Genomic DNA, 11,950 nt, shown 5'->3' on the forward strand with positions numbered 1-11,950 from the left:
TAGGCTGGCAAGACTCAAGAGGAAGGGATATAGTCACATGGGGTGTGTGAAGAAGACGTAAATGACAGTCCAGACACTAAAAGCAAAACGCGGCGTACGCGCAATCAATCTATCTTCCCCTTCTTGCGTTCAATTTCGGTGCGGTGGGCCCACACTCCCATGTGCCATCCAGAAAACTCCTTTAATTTTTCTCACTGCTCTAATTTTTTAATTTAAAGCATCTTTAGTGGTTTTATTTTTTGTCAAGTTTATTTTTTTTTTCTTGATAAGTGTGAGAGAGTGAGGAAAACAGAGGAAAGGTAAGAGCATCTTACCAATAGAGTTATTTCGTGATTTTTGATGAGTTTTTATAAGTGTAATTAGGAAAAATAAAATATGAAGAGAAGAAAAAAATAAAACAAATATTTAAAAATAATAAAATAAAAAAATAAAATTTTGTCGGTCGTGCCTCGCCCAGGCACATGTTTGATATCCACACATAGTCGTGCGAAGTTGAAGGTTAGGACTGTGGGTCTCACTTTTTTTGAAATAACTCTTGATTTGCAGGATATCAAATTGTCATCTCTCTCCTCCATGTAATCACCTACTTTTTAAAAGACCGTGAAATAACTCCTTAAAAAATTCAGGTGTAGATGTTCTTATCAATAGAGTTATTTCGCGGTTTTTGAGAAGCTTTTGTAAGTGTGATAAGGAAAGAGTAAATGAGAGAAGATGAAAAAAATAAAACAAATATGATTTATAAAAAAAATAGTGTCAGCCCGCGTGGGCGGCTGCTGTGCGCGAAATGCGCACAGCATCCAATGTTAAAAAAAAAAAATCTTTCCATTTACTGTGTTGATGGGTAAATACGCACAAAAAATTGATCGGTCCGTCATAATCATCAACCCGATTGGAATAAATCACTTGTGATCAATCGGTCTGCTTGTACCGATAGGCCTTGTGGCAAAATGCTCTCGGATCACCCTTGGAGTCGCCCCGACAGAAAGTAACACACTCGACTGGTCTACCGAAGGATGATCGGACGGTCAACAAAGTGACGCAACCTGCAAGTCAAAACCTTATCTTACACAACAAGTAAAGCAATCCAACTTGCGCCTGCGGGGCGGCGAGTGACAACTTGCGGCTCTGCAACCTCGACTAGTCAACCTACGCGTAGTCTGCAGAGTGACCGCGTGACCAAGCCAACATGAAGGCGCCACGTCAAGCCACTTGCAACTGGTGAATTAAATGCGTAGACCGACTTGATTAGTATAAATAAGGGGTCTCCCCCTCACTTTTCATCTCCATCTGATTGTAACTACTACTACTCACTACTGGTAATCTCCACACTGCAACATCAATTTATATCACGGTCTACACCCCTGTTCACTTGTAATTCCCACTCTGTAATTGCAACTTGATCACCCTGCAATTACAGCCTGCGCTATTCTAAGTGACCCGCTTGTAACCACTTACCACTCGAAATACCACCCAGCCTCTGACCGCCCGGTCGCCCTACAATAGACCGACCGGCTGACCCACGAGCGCCTTCTGACTTATTCTCAAACATACGTATTTGTAGTGTAGTCGTAACCCCCGGTTCCATTTACGTTATCATTGGCACCGTCTGTGGGGACCTAAGCGAGACACTCTGTCTGCCCCGTTAACTTTTACACCTTGTTTGTTTAAGATGGCAACTAGCAGGAGGAGTCGGAGCTAGGGCTACGTGTAGAGGGAAGGCTCAACCCGTCAGGTTGGACATCACCCTAACAATGTGGCTGAAACGCTCCCCGAGGATGATCTACGTCGACAGTTGGACCGGTCGAGAGGCTTGATGAACGAACTCACCTCCAACCACGCAAGACATGATACACAAATCACCCAACTAGTCGGTCAGAATCCCGACTTGCAAGCTGGACACACAAATTTCCACCCTGCCATTTCACTACCAATGAATGGCGCAACCAACCCAAATCTTCATATGCCGATGGCGTACACTATGCTACCCCCAACAAGTCAGATGCCGCCCCCAACACCAGGAGCACTTGGAGGCAACCCCGTTCAAGGAACACCACCGCAAGGATTTGCTCACATGTATCAACCGTGGTTTGGGACTCTAGGGTATTATGTCATGCGCCAACCCCCCAAGTGATGGTAACCCCTCAAATTCCTTTTATAGAACAACAGCAACCGGTAGCTCAACCTTCCCAAGGGCAATCACATCTGCAACCCCAAGATCGCGATCTAGAAGAGATTCAATCAGCAGATCGGTCGAGAAAACCGGACCGGGACGAACTTCAAGATCATAGTCAACCTGATGTTGCTCAATGTAGCAGGGCCTTCGATCGCATTCGGAGGAGTGCTAGGTCTCGATTGGGGGTTCAAAATGAACATGACCGACCGAGGCAAAGACCACGAAGGACTGTAGAAACGGAAAGAAGCAGCATTGGGAGCGCGTCGCGATCCAGATGGGAAGATAGGACAGGCCGACTGGCCGGTCGGGTGGGTGACCGACCGGACAGGAGAGAACAACGTCCAAGCAGGGAGGATAGTCCCCGTCATCAGTTGGCCAGGATGCAAGAGAGAATCGATCACTTACAACGTGAACTTCGTGAAAAGAACGACACAGATAAAGAGCCGCCCAGTCCACTGATCGCCACACCCTTCACTGACGATGTCATGAGCACGCATTACCCACTAGATCTCAGGATCCCGATGATGCGGACCTACATCGGTGGGTCCGACTGATGAGCATATTTTATACCTTGATTAAATAAGATTTTATAGGTTAATTTTACTATTTATATTTTATATTTAATTATATTTAGTATATTTAGTTATATTAGGATTAGATAACTTAGTTAATTAAATTTTAGTGTAAATAAGCTTTATTCACTTAGTATTAATAAATGAATTAGAGTGGGTCCCACTTGTTATAGTCCCTAAATTACACTTTGCTTTGGTTTATTTCATTTGGTTTGCTGGCATTTATTTAGAACTTTATTTTTAGTTTTGTTTATATACACCAGCCAACGAAGTAAAGGTGGAGCGCAAAAATGGGTTTACGAATTACGATCAACAGCGAAACGAAACGGCACACAGAGCTTCGGACGGCGACTTGGACTGGTTCGGCAAAAGATTTGTGATAGAAATTGAACCAGCTTTTGAATTTGATGTTGAAATTGTGAGAGAAATCAGCCCCTTGATGTGGTAAGAGCAGTAATTTTAGGGAAAATTGTTTATTCAGAACCCTATAAAAGGAGAGCTATTCTGATGTATTTTAGCAGATTATTCCTTTCATATTCTTAGAATTTTAGAATAGTTTTTCTCCATGTCTAGCTAATTTTCTTAATTTTGATTCAAGGGATTGAAGTTTTAGTTGTGAATTTAAGGAGGTTCGATTTCAATTAATTTGTTGAATTCATGTACTTTCTGTTCTTTTAAAGTTAATTTTTCAGGTAGACTGATAATGAATTAAATTGACAACTTAGTTTATTATTGTTTTCCTATTGCTATCTATGAGTTTATGATCCGTAATTGTTATAAACGATTAGACTATGTAGCCTGTATTAATTATATTACTATATTACTGTGATTAGTACATAAAGGACAGGAAGACTAAGTTGCAGCTTGTAGCTATCTCAATTTGTAATTTAGGCTTAGTTATTTTCCATTTAATTGTAATGATGTTATTGAGTGAATATGAAACGCTATCGTCCCCAGTTTATTCAATAACAATTGTTGGTTTGAAAGCTTAGTTTGAATTAATTAATTCAGGGAGATCAAAGGCTAATTATGACTATCTTAATTAGTCTTTGGCTAAGTACTTGAATTGACAATTTATTTGTAAGAGCCAATGATCTAAGTCACATCTTTAACATTTCATTTTCCTTGGATCAAATATCATCATTCTTGAACTTGTTTACGATTTTAGTTTTATTTATTTATTTCAAACTACTTTCCCACCTTGAGTCCTTATAATTTAAGAAACAAACCTCATTAGTTCTCTTGGGATTCGACCTGGTCTTGCCACTACTACAAATTAGTGGAGTGAGCCATTATTAATTTTGTAGGGCTTCGACAACCCTGCCAAAATTTGGCGCCATTGCCGGGGAACTAAAATCGTTTCTTGAATTATTAACTGTGATTGTTTTTTTTCTCTTTACCTTAGTGTTGCATGACTCGTTCTTCTCATTCAGGAGAATTACAATACATCCCTGAAATTGAGAAAGTTGCGAGGCAACTAAGGAAGAAAACAAAGCAAAGAAATAGCTCATCGAGCTCTGAAGAAGTACGACATGTATTATGGCAACATGTTAATGTTGGGAGTGAATGATGCAGTCATATGTAGAGCTTCCTTCGCCACTTTGGCAGGAAAAGAGGCCGAGTGGTTCAGAAAGTTGGAACCTCGGTCGATTGGAAACTTCAGCCAACTAGCTGACAAGTTTATGAGGCGGTTTGTAGTAAGCAGATCAAAAAAGAAGCCCTACACCTATCTGAATGGAGTCAAGCAAGACCTAGGGGAAGCCCTGCCCACTTTCTTGCACAAATGGGATTGTGAGATCGACCAGGTAGAACCAATGGAAGACCAGGCGGCAATCCACGCTCTCCTCACGTCGCTCCGTTCTGGGCCGCTCTATTACGACCTCGTCGTCCATCCCCCCAAAACTTACGAAGAGGCGATTACTCGGACTAGGCACCATGTGGACGCTACAAAGACTAACATGGCGAAGAGACGAGAAGAGCAACCGGTCAGTCAGGATAGAGGTCACGACCCGAGGAGAGATCGACAACGTTTTAAGCAACGTAGCCGACTAGAGCATGGATCGCGATTCACCCCGTTAACTAAACCCCTAGTGCAAGTCTTGCAATATGCCGAGCAATGTAACCTGGTGCATTCACCCGACCTGGTACCTAAAGGACCAGACAAGAACAAGTATTGTGCTTTTCACAAGACGAAAGGTTATGACACGGCGGAGTGCATAGCCCTACGCCCGGTTATTGAGCAACTCATTCAAAATAGAGATTTGGAGCAGTTCGTAAAGAGAGACGAACGGGACAAAGGAAAGTTCAAGAAGAACGTCTGGAAGAGGAACCCCAAGGAACAATCGAAGGCACCCGGTCCGCACGGGTCAAATGACGACAAGGCGGCTGGAAAGAAGCCAGATACTCATGTTATCTATGGAGGACCAGAAGGAGGAGATTCTTCTCGCCGAAGAAAGCAATGAGCGAGAAATTTGTACGTCGGGTCGGTCCACTCAGAACCCCGTGAGAAGAAGAAACGTGTAGAGCCGATATTCTTCACTAAGAAACGTGTAGAGCCGACAGTAAACATTTTGTACTTTGACATCTTCACCCCCATATGGACCCCGGTCGGATTGCTTTATGTCGCTCCAAAAAAAAAAAAAAAAAAAGAGGTCGGCCGGTCGAAGTAGGAGCAAGCGTTTTTTCCCGACTCTTTCGTTTGAGGTTTTGCTCGGTGAGTTATCCTGGCCCTACCTGCACGATTTTGACCGGTCGAGTTGTGACTAAGTTCACTTAATTGTTTCCCGACTCTTTCGTTTGAGGTTTTGCCCGGTGAGTTATCCGGGTCCTACCTGCACGATTTTGACCAGTCGAGTTGTGACTAAGTTCACTTGATTGTTTCCCGGCTCTTTCGTTTGAAGTTTTTCCCGGTGAGTTATCCCGACCCTACCTGCACGATTTTGACCGGTCGAGTTGTGACCAAGTTCACTTAATTATTTCCTGGCTCTTTCGTTTGAGGTTTTGCCCGGTGAATTATCCCGACCTTACCGGCACAATTTTGACCGGTCTAGTTGTGACTAAGTTCACTTGATTGTGTCTCAGCTCTTTCGTTTGAGGTGTTGCCCGGTGAGTTATCCCGGTCCTACCTGCAAAATTTTGACCGGTCGAGTTGTGACTAAGGTTACCTGTTGTTTTTTTTGTTCGACCTGTTCGTTTGAGGTTTTTCAGTTGAGCTATCTCTGCTCTACCTAAATGATCTTGCCTGTCGGCGTTGTGGTTGAGACCACTTACTGATTTTGGGAATTGTCAATTAGGATTTTTTTCCAATTGAATTTTAGCAGGCAAACCGGTACGGTCTTGCCCGATCGACCAATCGGTCATATCCACTTGACACTTGTCTTTAGTGTGTAAGTAAAACCCTTACCCGTTGGGTACTCTACGCGACTTGAGGATTAACATCACACTTAAAACTGTCCTCTTTTTGCAATCCATTTGCTATGTGTTTGTAGAGTAGGTATCAATACGATCGGAGTGGAGGACACCAACTCAATCGGATAAAAAACATGAAGATTAAAAGTTGAACGAAGACTACATGAAGCAGGGAAATAAAGAAATACTTCAAAAAAAAATAGCAAGTCTGACCGACACAAGAACGGGACCGGTCTCCCAAGCACTAGTAGTTAAAGTCTGGGAGGAGATAAAATACAAGCTAAAGAAAATGCATCATAAAATTAAGGGACATGACTCTGGGAGTCAGCGGTATGCGAATCGGTCGGACCAACAGGAGGATCGCTGAAGGGCTCTGGACCAGGCGGTGGAACTTGCTCAGGTAGCAATGCGCGGACCTGCTCCCAATCCTCAACATTATCTGCAAGTGCCCGGTGCAAAGACTCATGCATGACGTATTTCCCTCAATGGTAACCCCAGGCGATCACCCGGCGCAGCGCCTGCAGACCTACGGGATCCTGATGCAATGCTTGAAGTAGGGGGGCAACAACATCTTCAGACGAGCAGAAGGACTTGACCAAGGCAGGCAGATTGGCCGGTCGGGATGGGAAGAGCGCGGCGACATCTTGAAAAAATTGATCGGAACCGGGGTACTGATTCAAGGAGTCAACCTGAGCCTCTAGGTACCTCACTTTCTCCTTAAGTTCCCTTATTTCTTGATCACGATGTGAAACATCGACCGTCGCCCGGGCAAATAACTCGGCAGCCCCACTTGCAGCCTGACATGGGCGCAGATATATATGGTAAAAAGCAATTGACTAAAAACAAAGAAAAATGGAAGGAGCGAGTGGCAGTTAATAAACGGACCAAGTACCTGGGATATGTGATGGGCAACTTGCCCTGCCACATAGTCGGTCTTCTCATTGACAAAATCCGCAGGTGGAGAACTCATCTAGAAAAGCATATTGAACATCTCTGGTAAACTAAAAGCGACGTGGGCGAGTGCATCAGCGAGCCCGGGCTTCTCCCCAGTCAATCGAGCTCTCTTGGGGTCAGCAGTCTGAACATCCGTAGGCGGGTCGGCCTCCGCCACCTCTAAGGGGTGCTTCCCAGTCGAATTAGTCTGGTCGGTGACAACAAAGAAACCTGATGGGCGTGATTCGAGAGTAGGGGTGTGCAATTTACCAAAATTTTTCGGTTAACCGACCGAACCGAAAAATTTCGATTAACCATTAACCGAACCGAAAAATTCGGTTTGGTTAATGGTTAAAGGAATTTTGGAATTTCGGTTAACGGTTAATTCGGCTCGAAAGGTCGGTTAACCGAATTTATATATATATATATATATATATATATATATATATATATATATATATATAATTAAATATAAATACTAAATACTAATTGGATTGAAGATTTGAAGTTCTGGATGAAAAATAATTATGAGTATAATGACCTAGATGGACCATATTTTAGTTCATGGTGCTAGATTAACAATCAATTATAGTACATGAGCCTATTTGACCCTTTTGCCTATTTTATATAATACTATTTAATTCAAATGATGTAATAATACTTGGTGTTGAGATATTTATTGTTAAACAAACAAATGGGGTAATGTAATTACTTATGTTTTACTTTATTTTCAAATATTTTAATTTTCCTTTTAAATTTAAGATTCAAAACTCAAATTGCCTCACTATCATAAGTTGGATTCTTTTTTTCTTTTTTCTTTTTTTTTTTTGTTATTATCATTTTAAAAAGCACTTTGTAGTATCGTCTACTCTTCTTTGAATATCTCAATGCGGTTTGTTGCATAAAAATGAGAAATTCATATGGCCATGCAGCTTACATTCTAAACCAAAAAAAAAAAAAGTATAAATTTAAATTTACAAAATGTGTTAACAGAATTACAAATAATAAATAATTAAGTAATTATTATTGATAAGGATTAATTCCCCTCGTATTTATGCATATAACCATATATGTAAAGGATGAAGTAAAATGCAAGAATTTTGGCCAAAGTCATCCCTTTATTCATTGTTCTTCATTGAATGTAGAGAGAAGGGAGAGAGCATGGCTATTGAGGATTCTAGAGAGAAGTAGGGAGGGCCAAAAGTCCTTAACTTGAAGGGCTAGGGCCCTTTATATATGCCCCTAGTCACATACTCAATACCGTATAATTATCCAGAATACGTATAGTGGTAATCTCAGGGTATATTCCCTATCAAGTAGCCCCCCAGTCTGTGCCCTGACGTCAAGTCTCGGCGATCGTGCCTTTCCCCTCTTATAAATACGGCATTTATGAGGAGAGAGAGGATCTTTCGGCTGATTCTAGATTAAGCTTGAAGTGAGCTCGAACAGTAAGAAAGCCCACTGCCGACCCGCCGAGCCCTTCGAGCCCTTTTATTTGTATTGTAAATCGGGCTTGGATCTTTTGAGCTATAATAGATCGTATTTCCCGTTTCAGCTTCGTGTTACCGTATTTTACATTATCAATTATAAAAGTCTTTTTTTTTTGTATGTTCATAAAAATTAACAGTATCTCCATCACGTCAAGTAATTAGGACAAGACTCAAACCTGAACATTTTCTATAGTAAGTAGCAATAGGCAAATTATTATGTGGACCATGATCCACACACGGTTGTATGGACTATAAGAAAATACATTTTTAATATACTAAAAGTATATTATTTGTGTACTGAATGTACATTATACAAAATAATATATTTTTAGTACTCAAATAATGTATTTTCCCTGATTACAATGTAAGTTTTAATATATTAAAAGTACATTATTTGTGTACTGACTGTAAACTATTTGATAGTATACAAAATTGTAGACTAATGTATTTTCGATACTTAAATAATATACTTTATGTATACAAATAATGTACTTTTTATTTATGTTCCATACACTTGAGTTGACCAATAATGATTGGTAACAATGGTACTTGAGGATACAACTCTTTTTTTTTTTTTTAAATACCTAAAATGGGTTAAGCACTAATGGGAAGAGGGCAGGAAATTGTGAGGTTATGGGAAGGAATAGTTTGACTTCGGATTTTTATTTAAATAACAAGGATAAGGGTCAAATAGGCCCTTCACTTATTACTTGTAGGTCAAAATGCAATTAACTTCTTAAACTAAGAAAAGTTTCAATTAGATCATTTATCTATTCACTTTTATGCAATTAAGTTAATTAGCAGGTTATATCTAGGGCACAAGTAAATTTCTTTTCTTTTTTAATTTAAAAAATTAATTAAAATAATAAATATATTTTAAAATTTAATAATTTAATAATTTTTTTAAATAAAAAACCTTCGGCGATTGAAGTGTTTTGATATGTATGCTAAATTACTTTTACAAATTACTGTAGATCTAATTTGTAAAAGACACCTTCAGATTGTATACTATGGGTTTCAATTTAAGATCTAATATAGTGTGGATTGGCTTCAGATTTCATGGTTTATGTAAAAATTGGAGAAGAAATAAATCAATTTCATTGGTGGAGAATAAAAATTATCTTTTAAAAAAATTAATTTTAAAAAATCAATTTTTACCTGCTATTACGTTGTGTTTACCTGCAAATTGAGCTAATTGCACAAATTTAAGAATTTATAGGCTTTTTGCATAAAAGTACAGAAATGAAGGGCCTAATTGAAACTTTTGTTAGTTTATGGGACTAATTGCATTTTGACTTATAGTTTAGAAGCCTATTTGACCCGCAAATTATATCGTGGACCGCGGTCCACAATGGATTGTGGACCGCGCATCAAAACGACGTCGTTTTGATTAATGAAAACAGACAGATGAAACCACCTCCGTTCCGCGCCATTGACTTTCAGTTCATATACGCTACAGTTACATTTCAACACAACTGCAGTTACATTTCAACACAACTGTCGTTGCATTGAACTGTAGTTGCATTTCAATACAACTGCATTTACATTTCGATATAACTACAGTTTCATTCGATAATATAAAAAAACAAATGTGGAACTGTTATTTAGTATCAGTTCATATATACTGCAGTTACATTTCAACACAACTACAGTTACATTTCGATATAACTACAGTTTCATTCGATAATATAAAACACAAATGTGAAACTGTTATTCAGTATCAGTTTATATACACTGCAGTTACATTTCAACACAACTACAGTTACATTTTGATATAATTACAGTTTCATTCGATAATATAAAAACAAATACAAGGCACTATCTTTTGAGATGACCTGTAATATCAGTGATAACGGTCCACGGTATAACGATTGTATTTGACCCTTATCCAAAAAAAAAAATAATGAAGAAGAAAACGCAAATGGGAACAGCTAAATTGCTTGATGAATGAGAAAGGTGTAATTGAGGAACTAAAGCAGAATCGAGTTAGGAGGGCAGATCCATAAGCATTGCAGCAGATTGCGGATCTATATCACTTTCTCTTTTTCTATTTCTCTTTTCTCTTTTCTTTTTTAAAAAAAAAAATTATAATATATATTGATAATAATAGTAATGTCCACGGCACTTAGCACTATTGTTATTATTTATTATTACCATCGAGTCAAATTTTTATAATGTTTGCTTTCCAATTGCAAATAAATAAAAGAAGGCAAAAACTTGTGTGAGACCGTCTCACCGTGAAAAGGTCGAGTCGGGTATAGATGAAAATGTAATACTTATAAGCACAAATGTCATACTTATATGCTCAAATGTAATACTAATTAGGAATAAATTTTTGTTACTTATAAGGTAAATGCAATACTTTTAAGGGAAATACAATACTTTTACATTTTGATTTAAAGGTATTATATTTTTTCTCAAAAGTATTATATTTTCCCTTATAAGTAAGGGGCACTTGTCAACATTATTTATTATGAAAAATGTAAAACTTTTTCTCTTGTAAGTAACAAAAATTGCATTCTTGATTAGTATTATATTTTGAGTATATAAGTATGACATTTGTATGTTACTCCGACCCGATTTGATCCGTCTCACGAATAAGAATTCGTGAGACAGTCTCACACAAGTGTGACCTATGAAACAATAATTTCAAATAGGAAATTATGACCCGTCTCGCGAATAAGAATCCGTGAGACGGTATTACACAAGTGTGACCTATGAAACAATAATTTCAAATAGGACATTATGATCCCCAACAAATCATAATTTAGGTGAATATTATATAGTACGTAACAAATGCCGTTCATTAAGGAATTACCATAATTGGTATTATTATTATTATTATTATTATTATTATTATTAGGGAAAATGAGGTTTAGTCCATTAATTATATCTATATTATAGACTCGATCCATGTATTATTATCATACACAAATTTTCTCATTTAATTATATATGTGTAAAGTGACAATTTTAGTCCACCACTAACAAATTATGCTAATATCAATAATACGTTTTAAATTTTCAAATTATTGAGCGACATGTTAGTCATTTTTTTATTTATATCATTTTGTATTGTATAATTAAATAATCATTGAGTCTGACACACACATTTTCTTTTGCCATTGGAGTGTAGCTAAAAATTAACATTACACTTTAAATTTTTAAATGGAAAGACATTAGTCATTTCATAGAGTTTTCTCAAATTCTCTCAACTATATATATATATATATATATATATATATATATCGATTCTCTTCATTTGTAATGCTATTATCTAATATGTTTGTTTTTTGTAATGTTTTGTTGCAAATTGAAAATTGAAAATGCAGTTGTGGTAGAACCACTACTCTTTTTTTTTTTTTTTTTTCATTG

The 11,950-nt window shown here is 38.1% G+C and overlaps 1 protein-coding gene across 1 annotated transcript; it reads left to right on the forward strand.

The window, feature by feature from the left end:
* The first annotated feature begins 4,277 nt into the window (after positions 1-4,277).
* On the forward strand, positions 4,278-5,207 carry LOC116012858. Its single transcript, XM_031252533.1, has one exon. It carries the CDS (start codon positions 4,278-4,280, stop codon positions 5,205-5,207), a length of 930 nt encoding a protein of 309 aa, XP_031108393.1.
* The last annotated feature ends 6,743 nt before the right edge of the window (positions 5,208-11,950 follow it).

This window comes from Ipomoea triloba, chromosome 3 (genome assembly GCF_003576645.1).
Source record: "Ipomoea triloba cultivar NCNSP0323 chromosome 3, ASM357664v1".
Taxonomy (NCBI): domain Eukaryota; kingdom Viridiplantae; phylum Streptophyta; class Magnoliopsida; order Solanales; family Convolvulaceae; genus Ipomoea; species Ipomoea triloba.